The 27,991-nt window shown below is 42.5% G+C and overlaps 2 protein-coding genes, 1 long non-coding RNA gene and 2 other non-coding genes across 8 annotated transcripts in view; 1 reads left to right on the forward strand and 4 right to left on the reverse strand.

The window, feature by feature from the left end:
• LOC118774901 overlaps positions 1-7,716 on the reverse strand; it is an 8,871-nt gene extending 1,155 nt beyond the window's left edge. The window contains exons 1-4 of one of the 4 annotated variants that reach the window (XR_005004833.1): positions 7,667-7,716; positions 6,559-6,606; positions 5,397-5,697; positions 5,012-5,112 (exon numbers count right to left, since the gene is read on the reverse strand). This is a non-coding gene — a long non-coding RNA (uncharacterized LOC118774901). Of the gene's footprint in view, positions 1-4,972; positions 5,113-5,396; positions 5,698-6,558; positions 6,607-7,666 lie in introns of those variants that run through there. The other 3 variants (XR_005004832.1, XR_005004831.1, XR_005004830.1) reach the window with 3 other exon arrangements.
• Positions 5,865-6,000, reverse strand: LOC118775819. The gene has a single exon (XR_005004883.1). It is a non-coding gene; the product is annotated as a small nucleolar RNA SNORA57 (small nucleolar RNA).
• On the reverse strand, positions 6,779-6,914 carry LOC118775818. The gene has a single exon (XR_005004882.1). It is a non-coding gene; the product is annotated as a small nucleolar RNA SNORA57 (small nucleolar RNA).
• A 4,116-nt stretch (positions 7,717-11,832) lies between the features above and the next one.
• On the reverse strand, positions 11,833-16,357 carry LOC118774966 (solute carrier family 25 member 45). The gene is made up of 7 exons (XM_036524609.1): positions 16,209-16,357; positions 15,255-15,324; positions 15,099-15,142; positions 14,913-14,984; positions 14,135-14,323; positions 13,453-13,705; positions 11,833-12,729 (listed from the first exon to the last, which is right to left on the reverse strand). Exons 2-7 carry the CDS (start codon positions 15,289-15,291, stop codon positions 12,434-12,436), a joined length of 891 nt encoding a protein of 296 aa, XP_036380502.1. The 5' UTR covers positions 15,292-15,324; positions 16,209-16,357; the 3' UTR covers positions 11,833-12,433.
• A 2,154-nt stretch (positions 16,358-18,511) lies between these two features.
• On the forward strand, positions 18,512-27,216 carry frmd8 (FERM domain containing 8). The gene is made up of 12 exons (XM_036524610.1): positions 18,512-18,678; positions 18,894-18,963; positions 19,158-19,247; positions 19,731-19,898; positions 20,649-20,750; positions 21,041-21,099; positions 21,636-21,802; positions 22,241-22,456; positions 22,900-23,023; positions 23,842-23,991; positions 24,156-24,381; positions 24,866-27,216. Exons 3-12 carry the CDS (start codon positions 19,166-19,168, stop codon positions 24,976-24,978), a joined length of 1,407 nt encoding a protein of 468 aa, XP_036380503.1. The 5' UTR covers positions 18,512-18,678; positions 18,894-18,963; positions 19,158-19,165; the 3' UTR covers positions 24,979-27,216.
• The last annotated feature ends 775 nt before the right edge of the window (positions 27,217-27,991 follow it).

The following is a 27,991-nucleotide window of genomic DNA, read 5'->3' on the forward strand; positions in this document are numbered from 1 at the left end:
TCTCCAGTCATTTGAACGAACAACTTCCTTACACAAACCAAAACAGAAAAACAAAAGCCTTCTTCCAACCAAACAGATTACTCAATGCAGAGGAGGTGGAACTCCGCTCACTCCATTAGCTGACAATAGGAAGGCCGAGGGAGAGAGCACATCCAGACACATCTGGTGTAATTACAGTCTCATCCAACAGCGAAGGAAAATTAGCAACAAAACGCTGAACTGACAACATAAGTGCTGAGCAGCACTGCATTACTCCAGTACAACGTGTCATTTTCATCAGACTGCAGTGTACGGTGTGCAATACCTTGCTCGGAGTCGTTAAGGGCCACAAACTTTCTTTTTCCATACTATTTCTTATTGATTCAAAGCAAACACTCCATTTGACAAATCAATATCCATAATAACTGAAGGGTAGCAGCATCATATTTTGGGCTTTTATCTTTCCCCAAAGGTAGTACAACCATTTCTCTAATGAGCTAAAGTAAAGTGTTTAAATCTTTAAAGCACAGTGATTTGGAACTGCTGTCCTTGATGGTAACAGATCTGAAGGTTTGACAGGTATTGTTCAGCTGGTAATTAAATATGTCTGCTTTCTTTCTCCCCTGGGAACATCTAGGTACATGAGTTTCTCTTTGACAAAATTCATGTTCCTGTGATTATGACTTTAAGTTAAAAGTCATCCACAGTAATAGACTGGAATAGTTGGCAGTTCACACACACCGGTCACAATGTGTTGACTTAATACTTTATATTAAAGAAACATGACATAATGGGTAAACCAGTTGGAGACAAATACCAACTTTCAAATACACATAAAGCCAGAATAAAAGGCTACACTTTGAGAACATAGCTCCCATTAACAAAATAATCATAATACATTTTACTTTACATGTGGTGCAAAATATTTGTCCTGTCTCATTAATACATAGCTCTGAAATTTCCCCTATCTTATCCCCTATCCAGTAAATTCATGCAGTACACTAAAACAGGCACACAACATTAAGAAAATCTTAAGCACACTATTTAAAAGTTTATAAAATACTCAAAGCATTAAAAGGCAACACATGTGAACAATACAGAATGTACATGTTATGTAATTCTTGCGCAATATACATTATATCAGGAAAGCTGATTATTTTCATTGCACATAATAAAGACAAACCAGTGATGGGGGCTGGTATTTTTAAAGCACATTTTCATTACTGCCTGTCCTCTGTTAGTGTCCGGCAACACTCGCTTCTGATTGGGCACAGATGTCACAAGGACATTGATTTGCCTCTGTGAATCATTCTCCGCTCTTCCAAAATAACTGTGCCCAGTTCAGCGTGTGTCCCGGGCGCAGGCACTTTCAGATATACACGCTGTTCCAGCACAGCACAGCCTGAGCTGAACCCGTTTAGCACTTAGCACATTCGCAGACGGTGCACACCAAAATGTGTCTGGCCACCCTTGACACTGATGTCTCCTGTGTCTGCATGCCAATGGCCTATTCCTCCTTCCTTTCCTGCAGTCGTGACCTGCTGTTTTATGTGACCAGAATGGAACATCCCCCCCACCCCCCGAGTTTTAATACTCATTGTAAACAGTGAATAACCAGTAGAGAAAGCATGCCGATTTCAGTGTTCACAACCCAAGGGGCCTGATGATCACGCTTGGACCTTGTGAGTCAAATGCTGTGGGTTGTCCTCCACATCTTGAGTCATGGTTACACAACATAAAACTGGTCTTTTGAATGAGAAATTTCAGTTGACATTGGGAAAGATAGTGAACGTCTGTCACAGAGGCAGAATAATTCAGTTTTTATAGACACTTGCATTTGTATGAACTGCTGTTTGAGACTGCTTTACGAGATTTATTGGCTGGCTACACCAAGACGGCTTGGTAAAGTAGCTATTTGCAGCCTGACGTTAATAAACGTAACTTGCAATTAGCTAACAGCTGAAGTTCATTTTCATGAGTTTCACTACTACGAATCAAAGCTAATTTAAGGCACAGTAAATTACAATGAAGTTGTAATGCAAATGCCCCAATTACAGTCACTCACTACGCTCGTATAGCTTTCTTTTTAATATTCCAGCTACAATTTACACTGACGGTCATCTACTGAAGCAAATGAGCTTGTAAAAAACCTTGCTGAAGGGTAGGCCTACAACTGCAGTGAACGGTTTCCATTAGATATCAAGGGGTTGAGAGCACCAAGTGTTAACTGCTGCTATGAAAATGGCACGTGTCCTGTGAGAGTGACACCAACAACACGAGCCGCATGTGTGGGGTGCACACGGTGCATCAGGTGAGAGGGAGGGGGCAGATGTTGTCTCCCAACGCCGTTTAGAGCCTGGAGAAGAAGCACGTGCCTGTTCACTGATCTCCGCGCTGGATGCCAAGGCATCGTCCTGACAGATTGCACAAATGCTAAATGAGGCTCAACTGCAGCAAATGAAGCATCTGTGCCCCGACTTTCATTCTAATGATGCGAGAAAAGACTTTGCGCAATCTGCAGATTAATCGGCAGGAAGGGCTGCGAGGTCCTCAGGACTGAAGCAGGGCTCTGCAGCAAGCGCCCACCGCTGCCTGGTCCGTCACAGAAAGACCTCCCCGTCCACTGAGCCATCACGCACAATTAGCATATTGTTATGCACATCTACACGACACTCGTCAACGTCAATCAAGGCAGCCTACACAAAATCTCAATTCGCCACCTGTGAACTCAGCTCCGCTACAGGCATCTGCCTCAGGCATCGCAGACAATCTCATTCCGTTTCATTGAACTTTGTGAATATTGGGCCTGTCCAACTGCCTGAGCTGCAAACGACTGGATGTGACCTCGCTGCTAATGCAATACAATTAGGGATGCAAAATCACAGAGAATCTCAATCTTAGAGAGATATAACTCGTGTAATAAGCCAGCCCATGTCCCATCATTGACTTGTGTTTGGTGGCAATATCTTGCCAGGTTTACAACTGCTACCTAAAGACTGTCCTAGCCTCCAACATACCTTCTGCTGAATGAATTTGAGATGCAGAATATATATGTTCTTCACCCAGCTTCATATTCAACAGGTAAACCTGCATCATCGCTATCCGATCACTAATATTCTTACCCTTACATCAGAATATTAGTTTTGTGATCAATGAATCAAATTGACACCATTTAATATCAAACGGCACTTTACTTTTTTTTCGAAAACCATGCACAGATAGTGACAAGTCCAAAAGTACGGAATTAATATGGTACAACATTCACGTACATCACTATAGAGCACACATTTAGACCTGTTCCCCTATGGGGAAACTGAATTTTCAGAAGCAAATCAGCTACATCTACTTTATCTAAATGTAAAAACCTACAGCAGGCTTTCTCAAAATCAGTCAGGGTGCCTCACCATTTTCACTGGTTTTAGTTCTATCAAATCAATAAGGGTAAACGTTCACTAAAAACACTTCCGTATTTTTTCCTTCAGCTGATTTTAATGGACTGCAGATGCGTCTCGATTTGTAAACAGGTGTTCGCACTCAGCGTTTAGGACCCAAGCGTGCCTTCACCTGTCATTCAAGCAAATTTAAAAGCTTTCTAGATGCAATATTTGTCAGTGTAACAGGCAGAAAATGAACACATTAGTTGTCCAAGACCCGATTCAATTCATCATCATGTCCTTAAATAAATGAGTTATTTCTTGTAGTGCATGTATGACCTTAAGGGAAATCTTTTATCTAAATCAGATCAATTACTGATTTACTGCACATGGAACAAGTACTCAAAGGGAAAATGTACATAAGGCCCCAGGTTGAATTTGGGAAGGCTTTTTGGAGTAAAACAAAGGAATAGTACACTCCGTGACCACTTTATTAGGTACACCTCTCTAATACTGGGTAGGACCCCCCTTTGCCCCCAGAATGGCCTGAATTCTTCGTGGCATGGATTCAACAAGGTGCTGGAAACATTCCTTTGAAATCCTGCTCCATGCTGACATGACAGCATCACGCAGTTGCTGCAGATTTGTCGGCTGCACATTCATGCTGCGAATGTCCCGTTCCACCACATCCCAAAGGTGCTCTATTGGATTGAGATCTGGTGACTGTGGAGGCCATTGGAGTACACTGAACTCATTGGCATGTTTCTGGAACCAGTTTGAGATGATGTGTGCTTTGAGGCATGGCATGTTATCCTGCTGGAAGTAGCCATTAGAAGATGGGTAGACTGTGGTCATAAAGGGATGCACATGGTCAGCAACAATACTCAGGTAGGCTGTGGCATTTAAACGATGCTTAATTGGTATTAAAGGGCCTAATGTGTGCCAAGAAAATGTTCCCCACACCATTACACCACCACTTGACACAAGGCAGGACGGATCCATGGAGTCATGTTGTTTGCGCCAAATTCTGACCCTACCATCTGCATGCTGCAGCAGAAATCGAGATGCGCCAGACCAGGCGATGTTTTTCCAATCATCTACCGTCCAGTTTTGGTGATCCTGTGCCCACTGTAGCCTCAGTTTCCTGTTCTCAGCTGACAGGAGTGGTACCCGGAGGGGTTTTCTGCTGCTGTAGCCCATCCACCTCAAAGTTCGACGTGTTGTATATTCAGATATGCTTTGCTGCATTGCACTGTTGTAACGTGTGGTTATTTGGGTTACTGTCGCCTTCCTGTCAGCTTGGACCAGTCTGGCCATTATCCTCTGACCTCGGTCATTTACAAGGCGTTTTCGCCCACAGAACTGCCGCTCGCTGGATGTTTTTTCTTTTTCGCACCATTCTTTATACACTCTAGAGACTGTTGTGCGTGAAAATCCCAGGTGATCAGCAGTTTCTGAGATACTCGAACCACTCCGCCTGGCACCAACAATCATCCCACGGTCAAAGTCACTTAAATCAGACTTCCTACCCATTCTGATGTTTGGTCTGAACAGCAACTGAACCTCTTAACTATGTCTTCATGATTTTATGCATTGAGGTGCTGCCAGATGATTGGCTGATTAGATATTTGCATCAACGAGCAGGTGAGCAGGTATACCTAATAAAGTGGTCACTGAGTGTATGTAGACATGTCAGCTGTCTCATGCACAAAACGGGTCTCAGTTCAAGGTCCATCTCAAGGAATGACACCATCTGACCCTGGAAAACACAGAAGAGAAGGCATAAAATTAAGTGTATAATTTATAAAAGTAGCAGCACAGACTCATTTGATCTAAAGCAAATGCGAGTCTTTACAGAACAAAGAGAAACAAAATTTGAGTGGCAATACTGAAGTGAGCCAGAAACAAAGGGCCACATTTTGTGAGTGCCAACATCCCCCTTAAGATTAAGGATCAAAGAATGAGAGCCTTCTGAGTTGAAATGCTCTGAGAAACACTTCAACTCACTTGCCCACAAAGACAAGGACACTGCAGTATGAGTACCTTATAATTATCACACCTTGCAATGCACACCACCACACATCCTGCTTTTGCCAGTCTGTGCCAGTATTGGAGCGAGCACAAAGATGGCCTCTTTGGTGCCCTTCTCCACACTGTCAGGCTGCTGTCCCTCCATAGATTACACACGCAAGCACAGTCAAGGCCGCATGTGCCAATATGTGGAGGATGGGTATATGTGGATCCAAACACAAGCCTCTCCACAGACCAGTATAGGAAATCACAGCGTGGAAATGGCCCAGACTGTGTGATAAAGCGACTCCTACAGCAGCTCCATCTCAGGGACCTGTAAAGGATGGGCAAGGGACAACCAACACAACATACGATTACCCCAATGTTTCTCAAAGTACTGTCCACCCTGACCTGAATTAACTTTCACTCCTAACACATGAAAAGTCAATGATTTTTTTTTGTTTATTGGTTAATTTTATTGTTAAAATACTGAAATTGAGCAGCTGTGCCAGTGTTTGAGGATAGGACCAGACGACAGGCAACGCACTGGTACCGAAGACATAGCACTGGGCATTTTTCTTCCTCCGTACATACACACACGAGTACTGAACGACTGCGTACATGCCAAGAAAGGAGGCTGGCAAACAAATCCCCAACTACTTTTGAATTTTTAAACCTGGCTTCTGTTTTGCCAGTATTCACAGAATACAACTGAAATATATTACACCCCACTTTGGACTCGTAGGATCAAAACTCGTAAGTGAGAATCAGAACCTTCTGAAATGGTGCACAGATGTCATGGATTTTACTTATGGCCCACTCTAGCCAAAACAACTTTTTTAGACTTACATGGATTGTATGCCTTGTGCAGCATTTCACCCATATATTTCATGTCTGTTTGTGTGTTCCATGGATATTTACAAGAAACAGAACACAAACTTGCATTTCCGTAAATATTCAGTCCTTTGAAAACCCTCTGCTCTCTTCTTGTGGTGCGAGATTAAATTTGACAATCATCCCTGAATTAACCACACAGGTATACCTACAGCCATGCAAAATTTGTAGTCAGGAATTTCTAGGCCCCTAACACTAGACAATCCTCCCATCCCCACATCCTGCACAAGCCAAATTTCACAGGTGTGTGCAGCGCCATATATTCCCGGAAATGAATATTGAAAATAAGTGTTTAACTCACCTGTAGTGTGTGATCAAGTAGCTCCTTCAGCAAGTCCATCTAAGGAGCCTGTAAGGGAAACAAGAAAGCACAGAGCATATAATTACATCAATGTTCTGCCCACCCTTGTTTAAAGCCGTTATGTTCCTAAAATACATGGCGAGACTGACTCATTCTATCATGTCATTATTAGATAAAAATGGTGAAACTGAGCATAAATATAGCAATGTGGAAATGGAATAACTGTGCCAGTGTTTGAGGATAGGACCAGACGACAGGCAACGCACTGGTACCGAAGACATAGCACTGGGCATTTTTCTTCCTCCGTACATACACACACGAGTACTGAACGACTGCGTACATGCCAAGAAAGGAGGCTGACAAACGCAAATCCCGACTACTTTTGAATCTTTAAGTCTGTCTTGTATTGTGTCATACAGTACTGGTACACGTTAACCCCAAATCTGGATGCGGAAGATCAAAATTCACCAGGGGGTATCTGAAGCTACCGAAGTACCGCACAGATCCAATTTAGACACGGTGCACTGCAACTATTAGAACTACACTTTTTCCTGCACCAAGTTCTGTCGTCGGAATTCTGAATTCAGGACCTTTCAAGAATGCCACATATCCACTTTACGGAATCTGTAAATACAGCTGTAGAATCTAGCTACAACTTAGGACTGTCTTTGGATCGGTTCAACGTTTAAAGCTTCCTGTTGCGCTACGCAGAAGCAGCCGGTAAAGATTTATTAGACACATGCAGAGCTGCTCGGACCGAGCAGTGAAAATCTGAGCGCGAGCAAGACGCACTGGAACCGGTTCACCACGTGTTTCTTTCCACATCCGCCAAATACCTCACAAACTATACTCCAAAATTTCGACCCTGGGCTACCACGTTCACACCCCTACAAATAGTTAAGCTTGCGAGCATTTTGGGAATAAAATGCTAGCGATCAGCTAAAGAAGGTGGCTAGCTTCAATACATGTAAGTGCATATATTTTCTACTGAAGCTAAGCTACTTCCCTGCATGAACACATTTTAAATGACTGAATATAATGCTAGCGTAGGCCACATAAGACTGAAGCCACACAGTTTCTGTAAAAATACACACACTGCGTAAGTTACCATCTATTTGCTGGGCACTCATTCTGCACATCCTGCCGCACACAACTTCAGCAAGAAAGAGGAAGAAGACCTGCCAGTCGGTCGCGTTTTACTCAGACCACGTCGTCACGAAACCACCGAAACAAATACCCTTTTCTGGTAGCTGCTGATGGTTACAGCGCCGCCATGTGCTAGGAATAGGTATTGTCATCAAATAGTATAATGCACTTCCATTCGGTGGTTGTGTACGTCAATCTCAACGAAAAGCTTGATCTTCCAGTTCGCGACAATGGACCTACCGACTCGGCTAAGCAGCAAGGAGCAGGGATTCCCTAAGGAGCCCACCATCTGCAATTTCCTTCTTTTTCTATTCTAGGAATCCTGTCATTTTGTCCCCTGTGAGCAAGGGCTTTTTCTTATTTCACTGGCAAAATATTTGCTTTCCTGGTCCCCTTTAGGAGTGTAGAAATAGGAATTGCTCATGCCTCAGTAAGTTAACATTCAAAAAAGGGAAAAAAAAAAGTTGTAGTCTCCTGTTCAGGGATTTGTCATATCACCCCACCTCTCACTGTTTTTATCAGTGTTATGCAGGCAAATCCAAGAGTACAGTACTCTGAATGCTCTGTGAAAGATAGGATGTGTCAGAATCAAATTGGAATCAACCTTGGAACTGATGTTACTGTGTTTTTTTTTTGTGAAATTTGAATGGCTTTATTGACCCAATAGTCAGGTCCTATCAGTCAATATCGCATGTGTTCAAAGTGTGTAGAGGTAGATAGCAGATAAAGCAGAAAAGGAACAATGTTGGCAAACAAGTCCAATGCTTGACCTTTGATTTTTAACTTAATACTTATAAGTTACTCATGAAATTGAGGTAGTTGGCTTGAAACTACAATGTGTGAGACCAGATGCACTTTGTCCTGCACTCTCTCTTGTCCCCTTGACTCTTTCTTTCCAGTCTCTCTCCCTCTTTCCTATTTCCTTGCATGTCCTCTCCTGATCTTTGTCCATGAAACAGTTCACGTGATGGGTCCTCTCAACATCGGCCCTGAGCAAGCAATATTATTGTAACACAGAACAAATGGAGATCAGAATTTGTGAGGTCTGATGTTGATTTCAGGCTCCATCTCTCTGCTGTTGTCATTTTGTCCTCCTGCCCCCTTTGTGGTCTCTCTCTCTCTTTCTCTCTCTCTCTCTCTCTCTCTCTCTCTCTCTCCTTCTCTCTCTTTCTCTGACTGCCCCAAAATCCTTCCTACATTAGTCTGGACTTGTCCTTGTGTAGTGTCTCAAACATCTATGGAATACCAGAGCATACACAGCCTCAAGCTTAAAACCATCACAAGACCCTGAGAGCGGGTTCAGTCTTCTGACAATCATTTTTTTTACTTTCTCCTCGCTAGCCAACTAATCAAAACAAAAGCAACAAAAAGTGTTTAAAAAACACCTTTTTCTGTTCTTAATTGGGACATTTTGGGTGCAGTTGCATTTGAGAATGAAAAGTTTTATTGCTAAAAATAGCAATAAATAAAATTTACCTTGAGCCTAACCAATAACACTATTCACTGGTAAGACAACAGTAAGAAAGAAAACCCATGACACTCATTGGCTTTTCCTGTTTCTTTCTGCAGTTTGTTGTCTTGTTTCATTCAAGTTTCATGCTCTGTTGAAGTCTACCCTCACTGGAGACGTCTCCAGAAAGGATCAGGTTCAAAGGTAAATATGTGGGCTGCCAGCTGATAATAAACTGGGGCCAACAGGGGATAAGTTCTTCAGCCTCCTACACCTTCCTGTATTAAAATGCTGATGATCCATGAAGCACAGATTCCCAGTACTGTCACTCTAAAGAAGTGGCTCCGTTGTGCCACAAGGGGCTTGACCAGGCCATACCCACCAAGAACCCTGCACCAAGCAGTTTAAATTTTTTAAAATTTTAGCTTATGCAGTACAACCAAAAATCGATGCACAGCATCCAGACAGTGAAATTGGAAGCTGTATTCAAAACAACATTTTAAGCCACATTTTATGACTTTTGAAACAGAGGATATGGAGGGAATGAAAGAATCACACAGAAAATGACAAACGTCCCTCAGGATTAACCAAATCCTATCTCCCTGTGACTTCTGTCTACAAAAAGGACTTTAAGGAGGGCAGTCTGGCCATTTTTGTGCTCAAAAGGCTGCCACCACTGCAAAGAGCTTGCTAAGATTGACTGGGGTCAGCTGTGACTGGGTTTATCACTAACCATGATTTCTTTTAGGCAATTTGTACAGTTTGTTATTACATGGCACAGTACTAATTAAATTCCAATGCACAATATCAACTACAACTGATTTCATTCAGACAGACATTGAAATTACCTGATTGGGGCTCTCCCTAGGAGCTTAGTGTTGTTTGAGGTTATCCCACTGTTTAATATTTTTATGTCAGAGCTTTAACCTTATTCAAACCGAGATTCCATAAGGCAGGATTCCGTATGTCCCAGGCACACCTCACCACCATGCTACAATGCCTGTATTTGTGTTGTCAGACTTTTGGTCAGCAGGAACACCGTACAAACAGGTCAACTATTGTTGCAGCGTTTATTAAAAATGCAGCTGATTGCAGTTGGAACACACCTGGCTAACAGAAATATTTTTGTGGGTGAAGAGTTGGCAGTAGCTGAGAGAAACTGCACGACATATTTACTTTTTGTGGAATGTTTTTATTCCACAAAGTGTGAGCGGTAACTCTAGCTATGAGTCACCTCAATTACTTTTTGAGGTCCCGATAGTCTCTGTAAATGTCAGAGAAGAAAAATAGAATCATTTTCTGTAGATCACTGATTTATTCTGTCTTTAACACACACACAGTACCATTATTCCCTTAGTAGCATCACTCAATAACCAACAATCTTCCACAATAAAACAATTCTATATATCAATGTGTGGGAACAGCTAGTCTCTTTTCACATTTTTTTTCATCATCAGCCAAACTGCTATGCATTCATGAACTATGACAGGTCTTTTACATGACACTTTCACTACATTTTGACACATTTTGGTATTAAGACATTACAGGAGATGTTCCAAACATAAGAATAATCAAGAGCAATTACAAGCTGGTGAGCATTTCTACCAGAAGCAACTAGATGGAGTTACATTAAAGAGGGGATGATTTCACCAGTGGGAAAGTTAACCATCCCTGACAGTGACTAGTTCCACCTCTTGACCTGGTCTTTTGACTTCCCCATATCTGTATTTTGTAGACAGTGTCCACAGTGTTGTGCAATGAAGGATATTTTTTAATTCTTGACATATCCTATGCATTCAGCTCTGATTATCTTAAAGGCATCACATTTGTGTCTGGGGTAGTCAGAGTTGTATGCATTGAAAATTTCACCCCCCTCCCCCCAACACTCTCAGGGGTATTAAGTGAATATGTCCACTGATGTGGTGACCATCTCTGTGGTAGCACAGCTGTATCTCAACTTGTGTTAGCTACCCATGCTTCTGGATGTCAAGGAACACAGATGGGTGCCACAATGAAATGTCATAATTCAAGTTTGCATTTCACAGTATATTATTAAGCAATCAATTGTAGAAGATGCATCATTTCAACTCACTTTTTTACAGTAAACTGTTGTACTTGGCCCCCATGATTGTCTTCAGCTGGCATAGTGACTACATTTTGACAATGCAGTTCTGCCATTCTCTCTGAGACCTACAGGAACTTGTGGATTTCAGATGCTGAAGTTACTAAGCATACAGTACATAAATTTATAATGTATGTAATATATTCATATAGCACATACTTATGCATTTATCATAATATAGCAAGCAGATTCCATGTTTTGTGCCCACTTATTTTAAAACTATTGTTATCTGCGTTTCCCTTCTAACCTGAACAGAGACTGCTTGATACGACACTAAATTGTCAGTGTTCACTGATCCCTCAGCAGTGGAATGACCCTTACGGCACCGCTGCTATGCATTTAGCTTAAACACTCTTCTCTGCAAGGCACTGTAAGGTTTATTAAGGCTGCCAGTAATGTCAAAGACAGTTTTCCTTTAGCAATTGTCCAGCTGTACCACAACTTTCATTTTGCCAAAGCCGATGGTGGTTTTGTTTATTGATGTCTCCACATAATATGGTCTGACACTGTTGCTCATTTAGTTTGAATGGATAGACTTCTGTTCTTTTGTGCTGGAAGTCACTCTGGATAAAAGTATCTGCTAAATGAATGTAATGTAATTTAATGCAATATGTGATAAGGAGTGGAATGGTTGATTTCATATATTGAGGCATAATTCCTGTAAAAGTAATTTCATAGTAAATGGAATAAAATTGCTCAGTTGACTATTTCATGAACCAGACAACGTGGTGGCACCATCTCTCTCAAATGACTCCTGTTGGTGTCACAGTTAACAGCTCAACCGGCTTTGGATAATGTCTAGCTTTGACCCTGGAGCTTTTAGTGATGTCAGTGCTTTTAGTGATGAGCTTTTAGTGATGTCAGTGCTGAGTGCAACGCTCCCAGCCACAGCCCGGTCCTTTATCGCGGATACATGGATATGGCATGACCCTCCGCCAGATGAAGACCCTTCATGCTTACCGTGTTTTCACAGGGCAGCATGTGGCTGCATGAACCATACCCCCAAAGTAACCTGCGTAGCCCTTTGTACTGTTACAAAATCCGCGACCCTCTATGCGGACAGCCATTGTGGTCTCATTTTGCTTATATGACAGTTATAGTCGCGCTGACCTCAAGAAGCATAAACCAGCCCTTAGCCTCAGTGCTGCTTGATGACGTCACTCCTGGGAACAATCTGCCGGCGATGACGTCATGGCCCTCATCAGGCTCTCGTAGCAGAGGAAGGTGACGGCGTTGACGGGGAAGGCCCTGAGGCTGTTCAGCAGCAGGCCCTTGAAGAAAACCCGCACGCCCTCCTGCCTCATGCTGAGAGCAATGCAGTGCAGGACCCCCCTGTACACCGGCCCCCCCGCCCCGGACATCTGCAGCCTGGCCTTCACCACGTCCATGGGCGTCGCGAAGGCCCACGTCACCACGCCAGCCATGCCGCCCGCCATTAGCACCGCGAACACGCCTGAAGACGACAGCACACACATCAACAGCCACCTTCCGGGGCTGTCAATCAAAACAGCTGCACACACTCCCTACACCATCTGGCTTTGGCTTTTATATTAAATACCAGCATACAAAAAACTTTCCAATTCCTATCTATGCACTGACATACAATTCTGATGTACAAAATACATCTACAAATAAGCACACGCAACCTTCATACCTACCTGTCATGCATTCACTCTCAACCTCTCACATATATCCCTTTCACTGGGTATTTTCCCAAATGTTTCATTTTAAAATCACTATGAGAAATGTGAAATGGGGCTTTTTAACGCACTGTGAGATTATGGACTCAGACAAAACAATATTTCAGTTTTAACATAGACCTGAAAGCTGAAGGGTGTCAGCTAAGATAAGCTTAACCAGAAAAAAATAACAATAACCTAAACCAAATTCACCAAACTTACACACATAAAAAAACTAATCTCTCAAGCTTCCACCAATATACTATACACACATATGCATATTTCATATTTAATTTCAAGTAAAGCTTCTGCAAATCCCTTGTCAGTGAATGTAATCAATTAAAAGCAGTTCCTTAACCAATCAAATCCAGTAAAAGAAAACTGACCTATTTTTCAGATTGCTAACCACAATCAATCCTGTACACACTCATACACAAACACACATGCACGCATGCACGCACGCATGCACACACACACCTCTCTCAAGCCACACTTACCTGGTTGTTTCCCGCTCTCCGTCAGCGCTTTGCATATGAGCTCGTAAGGCAGAAAGTAAAGTCCGTAACAGGGCACATCCCTGAGAGCCAGTGCCCACATCCCCCGGAACAGGCCTCTGGCCCCTTCCTCCCTCAGGATGATGGCCACACAGTGCACGGGACCCCTGTACTTGTCCCCGCCGACCCCCCGCCTGCCCTTCGTCTGGTTCTGTAAGCGCACCTTTACCAGGTCAATGGGGGCAGTGACCAGCACCTGGAGGAAGAAGATGATGCAAGAGGGGAGACGTGTGACTCTTGTACGCGAGTTAAGACAAATTATATGAATCATTCCCCGAGGCAAATTAGTGCTGTAAGAGCAAAAAACAGATATTTCCCTTAAGTTAATCATGAAACTGAGTGCTTCATTAATCTTTAATCTTAAGTCACTGCCTGTTGCTCTATTTTTCTGGGAGGTTTTTTCACTGCAGTGAAAGCCAGGAGGGATTCCCCGATAGCAACCCTGATGTTCTATAGCAAATGTTATCATCAGTCAGGTATCATTTTTTACTTATGATGGAAAGTTCTTTTATATTTTTGTCAATCCAAGAAACTTGAAATCTCTGTGCAGAATGCTCTCTCTGCTGTGGATAGTAATAATAGCTAATGCTGTCATAATTTCATGCCACTGTGTTTCCCCTATTACCTGGGCTACACCTGAAAAGCAGCCAGCCGTGAAGACTGCTGTTGCTGAAGCAGATTTGTCTTTGCTGCGGTCGGCGTACTGTGATTGGGTGAGATAATCCAAGGCGTTGCTATAGGAACCAAAGACCACGGAGTTGCTAACAGCAATGCTCAGGACAGGGAATGCCATGCCCTTGAAAAACCCAGGGATCTGATTTGGTGAGACAAACATAGAGACAATTGTATACATAGAGAGGATCAGAGTTACTGATTAACAATGTTTTAGGAGACAAAGATGCATGTGCAAAAGCATATATTTTGGAAAAAGGATTTCAGTTAGATCATGGTAACATTAGCTTTTCTTGGTTTGTATTCAGGGCAGCCTTGACATTTCTTCATTGTTGTGTGGGGAAATATTTTAGCAAAACACTTAAATCAAGGATGGGAAAACTCCAGCCCTGTCCTCAGACTATACCTTCTGAAATCCAGTGGCTGAATGTATTCATTCCAAATTAGATATTACGGGTGTGCAGAGGAAGCATCACTTTTACTCAAAATTGCATCTCTTGTCTATGTATGTAATATTTTTACTCAGAAATGTAAAATCACATACGCTCAAAGAAAACATTCTTCCATGGATTGTTAGCAAAGGATAACAATGATATGTCAAGATATCAAAACGAGCTAACTGACTAACTCTACTGGCATAGGAAAGCACCGGCACTGTTCTTTTTTCACAATCACCTCATCATGTCTGCTTAATCCCCAACCCAAACAAAAGCTGGCATCTTGACACTCACCCCCTCGTATGCATAAGTCCTGGCCACACAGTCAAAGATCCCCTTGTACCTGGACGTGGTCTGCAGACGCACCTATGAGCACACAACACAGTCTGCTGGCAGAAGGTAGCAGTCCACTGTATTGAGAATGTGGTGTGTGTGTGTGTGTGTGTGTGTGTCTGTGTGTGTGCATGCATGCATCCTTACTTTCACTGTGTCCACTGGATGTCCAACTATCAGTCCCGCTGCACCTGCAAGAAGTTCTTCGATCATTGTACCATCCTTACAGATTTTCATACACTACTTGATTCAAAATGAATTGACGTGCATAGGTGCAATATAACTGATCATGACTAACTTTACCTGAAATCCATCCGGCAACAAACTCCACAAGAGGCATTGTGGGGAGAGGGTCCAGTTCAATAGGAGACCCCTGAACAGATGGATAGTACGGCTTAGCTCAATAACAACTCAAAACAGTGCATCCGGTTTGCTGTGCATTCTTCTTGCGCCAGCACCTGTTTGGGTCATTTCGCTCAGACTTCCCTTCACGATTACCCAAAGAGGAAAACAGAAAATATTCTTACGCCAATGGCCAGAACCACAGCTTGCCGGCGTTGCAATGACCGGGTTGTTTTTTTTATGGAAACTCAGGGTTCATGTCCTCGACTTTGTAATCTCGTGCACCGCGCGTAATCGCTTCACATGATCACCCCTATCTTCGCCGGTAAGCGTTCAAAGTTACAAATTCCTGAGAGTCTGTATCTAAATAGTGAGATTGAATGAATACGATGGAGTCATATCCCTTTCTGCCACATGTAGTGTATTCGGAAAAATTTCTGGGAAAGTAGCGAGGATGTTGAAGTGTCGAGGTTTGTATATTTCTGCTCTTATTCGACAATGTAAAAATCAGAGAAATATTACTGACACGGTAGTACATCGAATAGCTTCAAACACTTTGAGGATTTGTTACGCAATGCTATGATGAAGTGCCATGCAAAACATGAATGTGAATGTGAACAGTCCCGATAGATCATCGTCTATTTTCGCTTTGCTGGGTCAAGTTTAGTGGTTTCTACTATGAATTTTCTTGCAGTCAATGCGATGACGACACAAATGCAATTTGCTTCAGCATGTCATCTATGGTCTAAAACAAAAGGACCTCCGATGGACCTTCCCGATTTATGTATGAATGTTCAGAAAACCAAAGTGAGTCATCGGCTACAGCTACGTAGCTTGCTTACAAAGTGCAGTTTGCCTTTCCAAATTATCTGGTTGGTTAGCTACATGATATTCGGAGCTTTACAGTTACAATACCTGGTACAGGAAGCGAACCAAGTTTTCTTCACCTCATGGCAGTTACGTACAGCAGGTTGGATTCCGTAACAAATAAAATATAGCTTTACAAATATTTTTCTTGTCTATGTCGGATTTGTTTTTCAGGCTCAGCACACGGTGATTTGCCAAAACTCATGTTGCCCCTCAGTGGTAATAAGGTGTAACTGGCGAGGTGCCTAGTTGCTGTTAGCAAAGGTGGTTTTAGGTGCAAGTTCGTCTGTAACGCAAGGAAACATTTCTGAATGTGTTCCTCTATTTGGAGTCTTAAGGCTGCTTACCTAAAGACAAGCATTAACAGTTCATAGCTAACCGATAATGGGCTATGAAAATTCCTCACATCCACACATTAGCTATTGGAAATACGTTTTAAAATCACATTTGACATGTTTAAAAATATGTAGTAAGGTACCGATTGAGTCAAGGCACTTGAATACTTGAATACTATATCTTAAATAAACAAAAACTACTCACACGTTACTCATATGTATAAATCCTATATTCTTCACAAGTCAGCAAATACCCATTTGCAATAATGATATATTACACATAAACAAAAATTAAATGAAAGATTAATCTTTCATTTATGTAAAACTATTGGTATAATGTTAATAAAACAACAGCAGTATATGTAGACTATAGAAAGGATTATTGCAGTCCCAGACAATCCAAACTTTACTTATTTATTTATTTAATTTTTGGTTATACCAATACGTTTGTAAAGGTTGTTGCTCTGTATTTAAAACTTATCATAGTAACATAGTTTTAAATACTATGACATCATGCATTGGCGGTCAGCTATTGGTGCTGATTTCACTGCGAGTGTTTAATTTCTGCAAGGAGAAAACATCCTTCCAAAATGAAAAGTTTTATATTGAGATTATTTTTTAACATATTTCACATCGTTTTGACAAAATTGATATCATTAAATTGAAATACTACCCATGGGCCTGCTAGCTAAGTTGTATGATACTGACTTCAGATAGCTAATGAGTGACTTTCCCATGAAGGCTGAATCATTTTTTATTTATACGTTGCTGTCCTGGAGCTGAGAATACAGGGGGCTTCATTCAGTGAAATCCACAATCTGTTATCTTGCTACTGCTGCGTGTCATGTTAGAGTTGCCAGGTGTGTCTTAACTCCTCTACTGTTAAATCAAAAACTCCCCATTTAAAGTTACGTTCACAGATTGTACCCCATGCCCTCGCGTAATGAACTATCTTATCTATCAAGAGTAGCACGACATAATAGTTACATTTAGGTTATATTAAGTTACATTAATTACATTTTAAACACGTATCAATTACTTAATCAGTATGATGCATATAAAACAATATAATCTTCGATAAAATACCAGTCGGTACTTACAGTGTTTTTAGTCATGCGCAATATACCTTCATTCAAATTAAAAGAGGCGAAATAATTAATGTCGTAAACGATTCTGAATCAAGACCACATTAAGCCAAGTTGCTGACAAATGACGTTATTACGTAATTAGTTCAGGGACAAAATGCTCCCTCTAAGTATTGCAGGCTTGAAACTTATTTGTTCCTTCTGCATTTGCTGTTAGTTAATTTTGTGGAATAGTTTCAGAAATTAAAATTTGAGTATCCTGCTGTAGCTTGCCAGCTAGGCTAGCTAAATGATTTTTGTACATTTAGCCTACATTTTTTCATTTAGCAGGTGCCCTTATCCAGAGCATCTTCCAATGTGCAATTTTTGTAGTCGTTAGTCGTTAATACATGACTGTTAGCTGTCTTAAATGGTGGACCATAAAATAAACAAAATACTATTGAACCTAAAACAGCAATCAATCCCCTATGTGCATCCAGTTAGCCGTGGTAGTGGTGGGTACTTTAGAATTGCCCAACTAATTAACACAAATGTGAGTCATAAATGCCTCACTTTTTAAAAAAAGGGATATGACTTGATGAGTGGGAAGATGGGTGCGCTGGTGTGGATACGGGATCCACATTTTTGGCAATTGTCACTGACACAAAGCTTTACCAAAGCTTTTGCAATTTACTTCTTTTTTTTAACTTTCAACAGCGCTTGAGTTTCCCCCCTTTAATTAGGAGAATCGTCTGTTATAAAATGTATTCCAGTTAAATCCCTGATTCATTCACTCCGTATTTTTAACCTTTTAGCCATAGCCTTGGAAATCCCCTATATCTACAGGTTTTACACTGAACTCTGGCAGCTCATTGGCGTGTTGGGCGGTGTTTGGTGTTAGCAGCAATTCACATACGATGTACCCCCAGCAATAACAACCGAACGGGTTCCGGGTTACAGTGGGCGCCGTTTCGTATTCAGTTGGTATGGTTGATGTCCGTTTGAAACTGTTTTACTGTTGTTAAGGAGTCTATAACAGGGTATTTTCGTCATTTACCGAAACACGTTCATGCTTTCTCGTGGTATCGAAAACATATTTTGTGTTTAAAAAAGGACCAGGTATGTAATATTCTGTCTGTGAATTAGCTGGTTGTATAGCTAACGTTTGCTTCCTAGCTAGGAAATACAGGAGTAACGTACATCATCGTTGTTAGCCAGCTAAGTTACTTTTTTGTGTGCGGTGAATGTAGAAGATTGTAGTTATACGTTAACTGGCTAGCTGGCAAGTTAGCTGGTTATCTAGCCAATCGACTGACGTTTGTGACATTTTACAGAAAACAGCCAGCCTCACCCACCGTGGCAAAGGACATTGGAAAACAATCAAACGTTGTTGGTTAACGTTAGGTAACGTAGAGTCGCTGTTGAAGTTGCAATTCCATGCAGCTTTATCTCGCCAATCAATCGTCTTAAACTGTTAAACTAAAATATATTTTTCTGATTTTCCGATTAATAGGTATAATAACTGTCCATGGGTTTTCACACTTTGTTAACGTAACGTTAGCTGGGCTACAGACGTGTAATGTGTTGCTGTGTGTTAGTCAGCTAGATGGAAGGAGGGGACTGTGGCTTCCCCCCGGACCCGTCGGAGCACTCGCAGAGAGGGAGCGTGTCTTCATCAGGTCTCCGTGGTCAGTCCTCCTCTTTATTTTTTTCTTCCTTTCTTCCCTGAGCAAGAATGTGAATTGCGGTTTAGCTACAGGGAGCAAGCGGAAATCTTCCCTTACCACCGCTGTCTGCTCACTGCCTCTCCCTTTTATATTTAGACACACATACATATTATTGTCGACTTCTGTATGGAGTGTTTTATTATGTATTGTGTTCTGCTTACGTATGGTGTTCTTTTACAGTGTAAGGTCAGTTGCAAAATTGCTTAGTAACAGCAATTTTGTGAAAGCAGTTAAAAACAATACACAAGACACAAGAGTAGCCAAATAACAGGTTGTTGTTGGACTAAAATCCAGTCACTTAAAGAAAGGTGAAAAATGTGAAATGCTGATTCCTTGTGGCTGCTGTAACGCAACCTTTCACGTCTTTGGTACAGAACAGGTGTCAGTGTTCCTGCGTCGACTTTTGAGAAAGTAACACGTGCCTCTTTGCATCCACCCCCCCAGCTCAGGATGTGCTGGTATACATGGTGGGGGACAGTGCGGTCCACCTGTGTGTGGAGGGGGTGGGCTGCGTGACGGTGCAGGAGCTCGGCCGGAGCGTTCGGGAGGCCCTCCACATCCCCGACTCCGCCCAGGACGCCTTCGCCTTCTGGCTGTGCTCCCCTCTGCTCGGTAACGGCGCTTTAAACCGCGGACTGGCCTCACGCTTTTTGCATGTGGTTCCCTTCTCTTATTTTCTCACATTGTGATGCCTCTTTTTTATCACTTTTAGTTGTTTTGACTGTAGTGTTTTTTCCATTGTCTGTTACTGTTCTCTGTAGGGACGTATTCTGTCTGTACAAGGTCCTCTCCGTGTCTCCTTGCTTGTTCTCAGTAACGTAAACCATGGTGATGTTTTTGTCTCAGATTCAAAATGCCATCCAAATCAAGTGAATTAGACTAAAATGTGTCACGAAGGTTATTGACAAAACAATTTATTATTTGACCTTTCTGTCTGGGCTGAAGTCAAAGCCGTGACTGGCAACTCTGAGAGGGTGCTAGGGCATTTGATCCCTCCAAATTATAAATATACTTAAACATTAGTAGATTATAGCTTTATGTCATTGTTATACCCTGTCCCACCCAGATACTTGTTTTTCAGTAGGCATCACAAGCGCTTCAGTCAATGGTAATCTTGTCTTAAACCTCTACCATGCTTTCACTCCCCCTCATCATTCCCCATCTGTGCCCTGCCCCATCACCCAATCTCGTCCCTCTACCAATTTCTTTCTATCCCCTATCCAATTCCCCACCCAACTCCCTCTCTCATTCCACTCCCCACACCCATTCCCTTCCTTTTCCCCATTCCCTTTCTATCGCTTATCCCAATCCTCCCCCACTCCCCCCCCCCCCCTCTCCTCTCCTTTCCCGCCCTGCTGTCAGAGCTACAGCTGAAGCCGAAGCACCAGCCATACAAACTGTGCCGTCAGTGGCAGGACCTGCTGTACCGATTCACAGAGGCCTCAGAGGAGGACATCTCCCAGGGTGAGACGGGCAGCGTCTGCACCTGTCTTTCTGTGCGTGTGTCTGTCTTCATGTCTGCAGTGTTTGCACAGCTGTGCATCCATGTGTCTTCCCCCCCCCCCCCCCCATTTTAGACTGCTTCCATTCCAATCAACGTCTCTCTCTCTCTGCTTTAAGACATAGTCTTTGCCAGTGAGATTATGTTCTTCTGTTTGCCTGTGTGTGGGTGAATCATCAAGTAATGCTCTGCCTTTTCAGTTTGAAGTCTATATATGAAACATCTTCCTCTCTCTTGTATTTCTCTCCCTTAGATGAGCCCTGCCTAATGTACAGAAGGAATGTGTTTTATCCCAAAGCCAAAGAGCTGCAGGTACCACTGAATCTAATTGCTCTGATTCAGCTTCTGGCAAACTAAATGCTGATACATCACAACAAATAGTCCCACTAGTCACATATAGTCATAGAAGTACATTGCCCCTTTTTTTCTTGCTGAAGTCAGACAGTCAGAAGGGATGGAGAGCCTGAAAGCTGCTCAACCACAGAATTGAAAGGCTGTTCTATAAGTGCTAGAGATGTATGGTTTTTTCAGTACAATGGTATTTGGGAGGAGCAACCACAGGCTGCTGGCTCAGTCTTATTTTTTCATACTACATACTTAGATAGCAGACCAGGCTCATAGGAATTACCATACATATGCTATGGGCTTACATGTAAATGCGTACACACAATGTTAGGATGACTCTGACAGCACACTGGCAACAGTGATTTAAAAAAAACAAACTTTTGTATATAAATATGTGAATGTATTTAGCAATGTTAATCATTATACATTCTGTTCTTCTTTCATGCTGTTCCCCCAACCTGTCCTCTTTTAAATCTTTCTCGCTGTTCATCTGGCTTTTGCAGATTGAAGATGAAGGAGTGTTGAGGCTTTTGTATGATGAGGCGAAAATTAACATTCTGGGGGGCCGGTACCCTTGCGACCCGGAGCACTGGCTGAGCCTGGGGGCGCTCTCCTGTGCCCTGGAGCTGGGGGTGGGCCTGGACACCCAGCAGGCAACTGCTGCCATCAGGTAAAGTTTGCAGAACGGTGTTTCCTGTAAAGCACTTAATATATTAAAATGACTGCAAAAGTATATATATATATATATATATATATATAATATATATATATATATATCCACCTTAAGTGTTATGTAACCTTCCTCTGTGTCAAAGTCAGTGATGTACAATCCTTGTCCTGAATAGCCGCTGTCCGAAATGGCAGTGTTGTTCCAGCTGAGTTAATCACTTAATTGGTTTATAATAATTACCGTCATAATGGAACTGATTGACCCACTCATAAGAGCTCTAAGAAGAGTCATTGAATGTAAAGATTGCTGGAAAATCTTCCAGACTGCAAGGCACCGCAGGCCTAGGGGGGGGCGGTCCCTGCTGGACCGTGCAGTCTGCCCTGCAGCGTCAAACCTCTGTTCCTCTGTATCTCCCCCCCTGGCCCTCCCCCCGCTCAGGGAGAAGAAGATTTCGTCCTTTCTGCCGGCCCACGTTGCAGGAGGCGGAGGAGGTTTGCTGTCTGCTCTGAGGGGGAAGAGTGGGCGTCAGGCGGGGCTAGAGCAGAACCTGCTGGAGGAGTACCGCTCCGTTAGTGCCGCGGACAGCAACGCTCAGGATCCCGCCCATTACCTGCGCCAGTACCTCAACACCTGTCACTCGCTGCCTTACTATGGGTGAGGACCATAGGGAGGACAGAGAAGCACTGGACAGGGGGGAAAAAATGAACAATACATTTCATTATTGGCATTTTAGCAGAATCTTTTATCTGGGGCAGTTTACATCGGTTACAGCTTTTTTTTACAATGTTATCCATCTATATAGCTGGGTATTTACTGAGGCAATTGTGGGTTAAGTACCTTGCGCAAGGGTACAGCAGCAGAGCCCCAGTGGGGAATCAAACTGCCAGAGTTTCGGTTACGAGTCCTTCTCCTTAACCGCTATGCTACTCTGCACTGGATAATACATCGGCAGTTAAATGTGAAATGTCAAGCATTAATGGCTCTGTTGTTGTTAGGACTGTTACTCGTGCAAAGATGATCTGAAAATCAGGTAAGACGAGTAGGTCTGCGTCATGTGACACTTGTGTGTCTGACACGTGTGTGTCTTGCCTGTGCAGATGTGCGTTCTTCTCGGGAGAGATTGACAAGCCCGCACAGGGGATTCTCCAGAGAGGGGGGCGCAAGACTGTCAGTGTAGGAATCAGCCTGGAAGGGGTGTACGTCATCGATGCTAAAGAGAAGGTGAGGCTTCTCAGGGTTCCAGACTAACTTTTCCACTGGTAGCACCGGTGCTACCAACTTTCTCAGTTGGTCGCACCAGCACATGATTTGGTCGCACCCTTTTTTTTTTTTTGGTACAGCATGGTATTAATCAGTGACCTTGCATGCTGATGAATAGTTGTCTTAATTTGCATACCGTAGTTTTGCATTGATGTAAAGATTGACAGTGACTCGAGACTTGATATTTGCAAAATATTTTAATCTGAACATTGTTTCCCTCGTTGTGAGAAGCTTACTAACGCTAATGAAAACACAACGAACCATGTAACGTAACACACGCTGCATAGTTGCGTGCGAAAGGGTTAAAATAATCAGCTATAGACCGCTTCATCTTTGGAACACGGTAACAGCTAAATGGATTGTTCACTTGTTTCATCATCAGTGCACATGTACAGGCAGGGAGAGTGCAGGTAGGGAGAGACCGACTGGGCCAGTGAAGAAGAAAAAGTAGTACTTTCAACCACAATGGCTAACGCAGTACCCGTGCCGGAGGGGCACCAAAACAGCCTAATGATCATCATGTACTCGCATGGATACAACCACGTGAAATTTCAACTCGCGCACACTCAAAAAATGGTCGCATATGCGCATATTTTCAAGTCGCACTGGTGCGCCTAGTTATAAAATTTAGTCGCACTGTCTCCAAAAATGGTCGCAAAATGCAACTAAATGGTCGCAGTCTGGAGCCCTGCTTCTGTGGTGTCGTGGGTGCAAGTAAATAAGGACAAGGAGGTCCCAGAAGTGGTACCAACCACAGGGTTGTGCTCTCGAACCTGCAGCATGTTCTTCTGGGGCTGCGCTTCAGCGAGTTGTCCTGGGACCACAGCTACCCCGAGGAGGAGGGTGACTCGCACATCCTGTGGCTGGAGTTCGATGGAGAGGAGGCCGGCACCCCCGTCAACAAGTTACTCAAGATCTACTCCAAGCAGGTAACGGGTTGTAAAGAAAGTGCCTTTCAGACAGGTAAACCATGTAGCAAGGGTGAACCCCACCCTAACCAGTGCTGTTATGGCCACTGGTACTGACACCTCACGTTAATGTCTTTTATCACCTAATTTGTGTTACCTTGCTGTTGTTCCTCCCCGTGAACTAGGCGGAGCTCATGAGCGGTCTGATCGAGTTCTGCGTGGAGCTGGGAGCGGTGGCTGACGGGGCGGCGACGGGGACGGACGGTGACCTCACGCTTTCCCAGCAGCCCTCTGGGCAGGGCGGGGCCAGCGGCAGGGCGAGGGGCGGTCGCCGCGGGAAACTGCGGCGGCAGAGCAGTGTGGTATGCAGCAGGGTTCACTCCCTGAACACCATCAGCTACGTGGACGACGGTAAGAGACTGAGGAGAGAAGTTGAGAGGTTTGTGGGTTCCAGAGGAAATTTTGAAACACAAATACAGCATTTGAAATTACAACCAGACATATATGCAGGATTTATCTATTAGGCACACCAGGGGGGTGTTCCGAAATGTTAAATTGTTCCCTTGCTCCCTGCTGCCCTTAGGAACAGTTGGCAAAAAAACCATTTGGAATGCAGTCTTAAAATAGATGGCCTATGTTTGGCTGATGCCAAGAACTTTGTATGCCCAACAAAATACATTCCTTGGGTTTTCAGAGAATACCAGGTGGCTTTAAAAAAAGGTAATTAGAGGTCTGGGTACAGGAAATGGCTCTGTAGGGTTGTGTGTGTAGATTTGGGGGGTTTTTTGTGTGTGTGGAATAAAAAAGGACATGGTTCTAGGTTAGACATGTTTAAAACTTGCTGACACTTGCTGTTGCAATATGTAACTTCTAAAATTTGTTTTGAACCTTCCAGGTAAGGAGATCAAGCGTCTGAAGCCAAAGAGGGCTGCTTCTTTCTTCACTAGACAGGCAACTGTCCCTAACTACTCTGCAGTTCAAGTAGGAGAGAGTTTGGAGCAAGGGTGAGCCGACAGAGCCAAAAACTGCCCCCATAGAGACCAAAACAACATCTGCACCTGAGATTTACAGAGACGCAAATAGTCAGAGAAACTTTGATTTCAAACAGGACCAAGAACTAGGGTGACTAACTCGATATGTACATATACTTATGTGTATATACAGTCTCAGATTAAGATATTGGCATTCTTTACAGGCTATGACTTCTCAAAGTGGGTATTGTGAAAAATACAATTTTAATTTGAAACTTTATGAATGGTCATTCACATACAGACAACCGTGGTGAATTCAGACAAAAGGATGTTAATGTTTGCAATTCTGTAGGTGTCTATATTGCAGACATTCAGATTACCTGTGCCTTCTAATCTGAACTTCAGTACTTACATTTGGATGTTGATCATTGTCTTCTCTTCTGAATCAGTGGTCAGGGTACGGTGAAACATATAATTGATACAGAAGTACTTTGTCAAGTTTTCAGTACCCAGTACATCTATGCAAATCTGACAGTCACATAGTTTCTCATTAAAGTTGCCAGTACTTTAGTCTGCATGACTGTGCACTGAAACCTCACTGTCTGCGCCAACCAGTCCATACCTCTTGTTACCTCCACTGGTCCACTGTAGACACTTTCAAAATCTGGTCACACAAATGGCTGTTGTGGGGAATGCCTGTGCCTGTGTCCATTAGAACGGGCAAGTGTCGTACATGAGGTGTGTGTTCCAGAACATCGAATCAACAGATGAGATGGGGGAGTAGAGTGATGATGGAAAGCCAGTTCAAATGAGAGACACTAATAGGTTTACACAAACTGAAATTGACATTTTCCAGTCACGTATTCAAAACTTATGCAAACCTACTCAAGCTAAACAAACGCCAAATGTTCTGTTTCTTTAAGGGGTTCCTCAGACAGTATCTATGCATGTCCTTAGATTGATGCAGTTCACTCTCGCGCTTACTGTATGTACATATTCACGTGTTTGTCATTTATTCTCTGTTGCCAAGTCCAGTCAAAATCAATTCCAAACAGGGGGGTAGGAGAGAACAACAGAAACCTTTTAAGAATTGCACTTTTGATACGTCTCTGAATACTGTCATTTTCAAAATGGGACTGTCACCACATTGCATTAATTATTAAATTTTTGTGAACAATAACTTTTTTTATTTTTACTAACATGATGTACTCGCAAACACGGCCCATGACCTAACTGGATGAATGGAAAACTGATTGTTATGTAGTTTTACTGTTTTTTTTAAAAAAAGACCAAGTGCCTTTTGTATGTGTAATCAGCCAGTCACTCTGGGTTTGCAGTGAGATTTGAACCCAGGTCTGTGTCCGAGTCCTTCATCAAAGCTTTCTGTCTTACTCATATCCTCTTGAGTTTATTTCAATTTATAGGCCCTTGCAAATTGTACTGAAACCACAGGGAGCCGTTGCTTGCATATGTTGATCTAGCAAGCTTATGCTGCTGTTCTCATTTTTTCTTTTAATAAAAAAGGAAAACATTTGGGAGCTGGTTCAGTTGAGTTGGAATTATAATGCGCCTTTGATCCCTTGCAGAGATCGTCAGTGATTTACTGTGAGGGGTGTTCAGCTCACCTCAACCACCACCACTGTGTAGTGTCCACCTGGTTGAAATATGGAAATGGTATAAATGAAGTTACTCAGCTCTATTCCTGAGCAGCCTAAGTACCTCCCGGGTGTTCATCCTTATATCCAGTTCAACTGTTTGATTCGATCAGCTAATCATAGTCCTGATTGAAACAGTTAAATGTTCTCTCTTCATTGTGGCTTAAAGAAAAACTTAAAACCCACTGGATTGTAACCCTCCAGGACCATGAAGAGTTTTGATGAAGCTGAAGCCTTGTGATAGAGCAGTGTCAGACATTGGTATTGGCTCATGTATCTCTGTGTGATAAGATCAGTTAAACTGTTACAATTATAAAAGCATATAAAAGCATATTGTGGGTTTGCGTCATGGTAGGATAGAGAGAGCTGTGATAGACTTCATTCACTGTTACTATTTTATTTGATCCACATGACAAAACTTCCTTCAGTGACTGTAGGGTAAGACAAAAGCAATAACAAACACCTTTACTGTACAATCTTGCTTCATACTAATTTTCTGACTATGTTAAAATAGTAAATAGTATTAATGAGTTTAATAGAATTTTTATATTATTTAAATATGCTCATTATGAAGTTATGTTGTATTCACATAAATTAAACATTTGGGAAAATAAAAAACGCGTGGCACTTTATTCAGTCTCTTGGTTTCATTAAGGGTACCATTTTTTTATTATTTCAATTTGGAGGAGGGGTTGATCTCTCTAAGTTGAGAGTTTGTAAAAAGTAATTTTGCAGCTAAAAAACCTTTCTGCATTTATGATACACTGTTAGGTGTGTAGCTGTGTGATGTTGAGGATATTTGGTTTGCTTGTCCCTCCTGTTGCAGCTGCCATATGAATTCCTGTGGTTTCTAAAGCTTCACATGTGGCAGTGTAGCATAATGGTTAAAGAGCAGGACTTGTAAAAGGTTTTCAGTTCAATTCCCTACCCGGGCACTGCTGCTGTACCCTTGGGCAAGGTACTTAACCCGCGATTGCCTCAGTAAATATGCAGCTTTATAAATGGATAATATTGTAAGAAGAAAAAACTATAACTCATGTAAGTCGTTCTGCATAACAGCATCTGCTAAATGCCAATGATGTAATGACATGATTCTTGGATGCAATGAGACTGTGGCCCCTTTTGCTCTAATTCTTAAATCAAATTTTTTTTCCAGTATTCTTAATTTTCCAGAGTGAGCCACTGAGGGAATTTCTTGTGAGCAATTACTTGAAAGTACAAGTGGCATGAAGGCGCCTGCCTAAAAATAGTCCTTTTTTTCTCTACATAACCACTAAGATGTGTGGGGTGTGTGGGGTGTGTGGGGTGAGTATTATTTCAGACCACCTGACCATGTGCAAATACATAGCTGCCTTAAATTTGAATTGCTTTTTTTATTCAGAGCAGCATTAGGAG

The sequence above is a fragment of the Megalops cyprinoides genome, chromosome 3 (genome assembly GCF_013368585.1).
Source record: "Megalops cyprinoides isolate fMegCyp1 chromosome 3, fMegCyp1.pri, whole genome shotgun sequence".
Lineage (NCBI taxonomy): Eukaryota > Metazoa > Chordata > Actinopteri > Elopiformes > Megalopidae > Megalops > Megalops cyprinoides.

What these genes read in the sequence shown, in the direction of transcription:
- LOC118774966 (XM_036524609.1), bottom strand. Translation starts at nt 15,291, where the DNA reads ATGCCTCTTGTGGAGTTTGTTGCCGGATGGATTTCAG. An exon ending in GGACTTATGCATACGAGGGG is followed by an intron (nt 14,324 to 14,912) that starts GTGAGTGTCAAG and finishes TCACCAAATCAG; the next exon opens with ATCCCTGGGTTTTTCAAGGG. An exon ending in GGAGAGCGGGAAACAACCAG is followed by an intron (nt 12,730 to 13,452) that starts GTAAGTGTGGCT and finishes TGTCGTCTTCAG; the next exon opens with GCGTGTTCGCGGTGCTAATG.
- frmd8 (XM_036524610.1), top strand. Translation starts at nt 19,166, where the DNA reads ATGGAAGGAGGGGACTGTGGCTTCCCCCCGGACCCGTCGGAGCACTCG. An exon ending in GCTGTGCTCCCCTCTGCTCG is followed by an intron (nt 19,899 to 20,648) that starts GTAACGGCGCTT and finishes CCCTGCTGTCAG; the next exon opens with AGCTACAGCTGAAGCCGAAG. An exon ending in CAGGCAACTGCTGCCATCAG is followed by an intron (nt 21,803 to 22,240) that starts GTAAAGTTTGCA and finishes CCCCCCGCTCAG; the next exon opens with GGAGAAGAAGATTTCGTCCT.